Below are 4431 nucleotides of genomic sequence, written 5' to 3' on the forward strand. Positions count from 1 at the left end.
ATGGGACATGAAAACATCACAGAGTTTATCCTCCTGGGACTCTTCAGTGATGAGGATGCAAAGGTTGCCTGCTTTGTGGTGTTCTCACTTTGCTACATCGTGACTCTCTCAGGAAACCTGTTCATCCTCCTCACCATCAGGGGCAGCCGTCTCCATGAACAGCCCATGTACTTTTTCCTGAGCTACCTGTCTTTCATGGATGTCTGCTTCACTTCCACGGTGGTCCCCAGACTGATCACAGACCTACTGGCCCAGAAGAAGACCATCTCCTACAACAGCTGCATAGCCCAGTTGTTTTCTGCCCACTTCTTTGGTACCACTGAGATGTTCATCTTGGTGGCCATGGCTTATGACCGTTACGCAGCCATCTGCAGACCCCTTCACTATATGGTCATCATGAGCAGACAGGTGTGCTATGTCCTTCTGATGGCCTCGATTCTCGGAGCATTTATCCATTCAATCCTTCAGGTATTGATTATCATTGAACTTCCCTTCTGTGGCCCCAATCAGATAGATCACTATTTATGTGATATTTTCCCCTTGCTGAAGCTGGCCTGCACGGATACTAGGCTGTTGGTTATTGTGATCATTACCACCACAGGAATGATATCCATTTTGACCTTTGTTGCCTTGGTAATTTCTTACATCATCATCCTGTCCACCCTGAGGACCCGGTCGTCCCAGGGCTGCCGCAAAGCCCTCTCCACCTGCGGCTCACACATCACTGTCGTGTTCATGTTCTTCCTGCCCCTCATCTTCACGTATGTCCCCATGGTTGATTCCGTTAGTAATGACAAAGTTTTCGCCCTATTTTACACCATGATTGCCCCCATGTTCAACCCTTTCATCTACACGCTGAGAAACACAGACATGAAGAATGCCATGAGGAAAATGTGGTGCCGGGACACACGGTCTGAAGGAAAATGAAGTCTTGAGTTCAAACCCTTGGTTGGATCTCCTTCAATCCACAGAATCCTAATGTCAACAAGTACAGCAAGTACAGAGAGGTGGTGTGCTGTCATCAAAAGTTGCAAGACTCGAAGAGAGAAGGCCCCTCAGCTACCCTCTTTCTGTTACTTTAGTTTTCTGGCTCTGTAGAAGGGGAACAAATCACATGACCTCCAGGTCCCATCCAGCTTTGACATTGTGGAACTTATGTTTGGCATTCTGGAACATTCTTTCCTTCCTGATCCTAGACATGGTGGACATTACAGCACTTTTATCAGGACACACTGCAAAGATTTCATGGTTTGACAGTTCTGCCCTCCTTTAGGAAACAGATTCTTGATTAAGACACCTCTCACAGAGAGGTGTCCATTTTTTAGTGGTGTCCATTGCAATAAAATAAGGAAGGCTTGCCTGAAATTTTACAAGTGTTGTTGTATATTTTAACTCTTTTTACATAAACAGTGCTTCTAAAATAATGTAATGTAATGTAATGTAATGTAATGTAATAACACTATCACAGTGTCCTTATGTACGTTATTATAATTAATTCTTAGTACCCTATTGATGGTATATTAGAGGAATTAGAAGTTCAAATTAGATAATGAACATCACTTTCAATCCTTTAAATGTAATTCCATGGTGTATTTATAACCTCATTTTAAAAAATCCCTCATGAGTATACAAATTGATGCTTTTTGTAAATGTGCAATGTGGAAAATCTCCCATTCTGTAAAGGATCCTGTCTTTAAGAAGCCACATAGCTTAGGGTGCCTGAGTGGCTCAGCTGGTTAAGGAATTAAGCATCTGACTTTGGATCAGGTCCTGATCTCAAGGTCCTGGTATTGAGCCTGTGACCTACTCCCCACTCAGTGGGAGTCTGCTTATCCCTATTCCTCTCCCTTTCCCCCTCTCCATGCTCCTGTTCTCTCTTTCTCTCTCTGAAATAAATAAATAAAATCTTACAAGAAAAAAAAAATACCATATAGCTGAATAGATGGACGTCTAAATGCAGGGGTGTATTTTGTTAATCCTCACTGCTCTTTAAGCAAACAGCGTATTTTGACTTTTTCCCCTCACCATTCAAGCTATGCAAAACTGTCTCAGTTCTACCCAGAGAGACCCTTATAATAAAGGCACAGACTTGAGAGGCACAGACTTGTTATTTTCTGGTGCTCCATCCTCTTCAATGCAGTCCTTAGGAAGAGATTGAATTATATTTACTTGAAATATTATTGTCCTTTGTGCAACAGAAATCTGTTTTGGTTTTGTTTTGTTTTGGAGTATAGTTGATACACAATGTAGTTTTAGTTTCAGATGTACAGCCTAGTGATTCCACAGATCTCTGTGTTTTGCTGTGCTCACCACAAGCGTAGCTACCATCTGTCTCCATGCACTGCTATCATAATACCATAGACTATACTCACTACGCTATGTCTTTTATTCCAGTGACTTATTCATTCCGTAACTGAAGACTGTGTCTTCCACTTCCCTTCACCCATTTGCCCAATCCCCCCCCCCTGCCCCACCTTCCCGCTGGCACACACTGGTTTGTTCTCTGTATTTATGGGTCTGCAGGAATCTGGTTTTAAGGCGAGGAGTTCATTTACAGAAATTAGCCATGTTTGATCATGATTTCAATAATAGTTTTCTCTTCCCAAAAGACCCTGACATGTGTACTGCCTGCAAATTAGGGAACTTAGAATATAAAGGGAGGCAGAAAAATAATGAGGTGCATTGAAAAGGAGGTAAGAAAGACAGTAGCAGATTAAGTCAGGATTTTGTTTTGATGTTGATGTGCTGGTGATTATGTCCTGGTGGGATTCTCCAATTCAGAAAGCTGAAGGCGAACAGAAATGTCTACAGCTGTATGGGCTGGTGCCTAATTCTGGTGTTTAATAAGCCTGTTATTGATTCATATATCGGCTACATTCTCTGGAAGTGAAATAATTTGCTTCTTGTAACCAATCTGCTGTTTGGTTTTACCCCAAAGAAGACAGGTCTTCCAGAAGTCCATGTGAACCTGGCTCTTATGTATCTTTTGTTAACATCCTTCTTCTAATTTATCAACAAAGGAGGGTTGGAAAGGAACCTACCCAAGAATAATAAGTATGTCCTTCCTTTCCCGTGTGTTATCTATGGATGAAATAGTGAATGGGGTGTTGGCTCCATGCTTAGCTATTTGGTATTGGTTCTTTATGTATATGAGCAAGGTTATGTGCTATTCCTCATGCCCATTCTCTCTTGCTCAGCCTTTCCTACTGCTCCTTTCAAGGTAGCTTACCCCAAACATAATGGAGGTTTTATTAACTCAAGAATATGCTTCAGTCCTCATGTCTACACTTTGACCATGCTATTCTTGGATCAGTCAGCTCAATTATGCTGTGTAACAAGCCATTGCAATATTTGTAGCTTATACAATAAGCATTTCATTTTTGCTCATTTGTCTTTGCGAAAGGTGGGTTTCAGCTGATCCAGGGCAGGATAAGGTATACTTCAGGTCGCTCTCTTTTCCTCAGGCATAAAACAGAAATGGTATCTTAGTCTTTGCTGAAATTGAAAGTTTATATCCTGGACAAGATGTTTGACATTACCATTGACAGTTACGAAAGTTTGGCATTGTCTCTCTCTCTTTATACTCTGGGGCACTTGGCTGGTCAATGTTTTAATACTAAAATATAAAATGAAGACTATTTTGAAGATGTGAATAAAGTGATGAAGGTGCATTATACTCAAAACAAGAATGGTCAGTATGGAAGCTATGGATATATTGAAACACTGTCAAAATGAGGCTTTCCCACTGAGTTGTTATAAACATGGTGAAATTCTAGAGACTCTGACATGTGATAAATGTTTTTCTCCTGAATATGTTTGAATGAAAAAGGGGATGACGTATGGAGGAACACGAAAACTATTCTCACATATTAAACTGAGCAGTGCAAGAGAACACGTTTAAAAATGTCCCTGCTTCTCCCAGGGACAGAAGTATAACCACTGGTTGGAAGACAGAGGGAGACACATTTTTGTTGTTTTCCACTGTGAAAGAAACTAGTTTATCCATCTGGAAAATGAGAAGGGTGCCATTTATTTTCATCAATGAAGGCTCTACTCAGAGTCCTACCTGTCATCTTGTAACAGCGAGGTTGTAAAACTACAAAAACTGTAAACTCCAGGCCCCCAGTCCTGTGATCATATGTCCATGAAATGAAAGGTATAAACCAGACTCACCCTTAATGAAAATGGGGAGAGTCTAGGTTCTAATGAAAGAAATGATCTCTTTCCAGGGAACCAAGAGTAGACTCTCTGAGCTCCTCTGATTGGGATTGACCCTGAGGACCTTTTGTGAACAGGAATAAATGTATACTCATTGGTAGGAACGTGAATATATTTCACATGTCCTGCTCCTTGGTCTTTGAGAGTAATAAATCTGCCAGCTTTTACCTTCTCAGGGATGTCAGAACTTCAGTAGAACTAACAGCTCTTGGT

The 4431-nt window shown here is 41.2% G+C and overlaps 1 protein-coding gene across 1 annotated transcript; it reads left to right on the forward strand.

The window, feature by feature from the left end:
* On the forward strand, window positions 1–927 carry LOC123785190 (olfactory receptor 4P4-like). Its single transcript, XM_045786903.2, has one exon. The coding sequence runs from the start codon at window positions 1–3 to the stop codon at window positions 925–927; it is 927 nt and encodes a 308-aa protein (XP_045642859.2).
* Window positions 928–4431: the final 3504 nt, after the last annotated feature.

Source organism: Ursus americanus, chromosome 24 (assembly GCF_024610735.1).
Source record: "Ursus americanus isolate L20-20 chromosome 24, mUrsAme1.1.p, whole genome shotgun sequence".
Classification (NCBI taxonomy): domain Eukaryota; kingdom Metazoa; phylum Chordata; class Mammalia; order Carnivora; family Ursidae; genus Ursus; species Ursus americanus.

Bases quoted from the DNA above. Each gene is read 5' to 3' on its own strand.
- LOC123785190 (XM_045786903.2), top strand. From the start codon at position 1: ATGGGACATGAAAACATCACAGAGTTTATCCTCCTGGGACTCTTCAGT.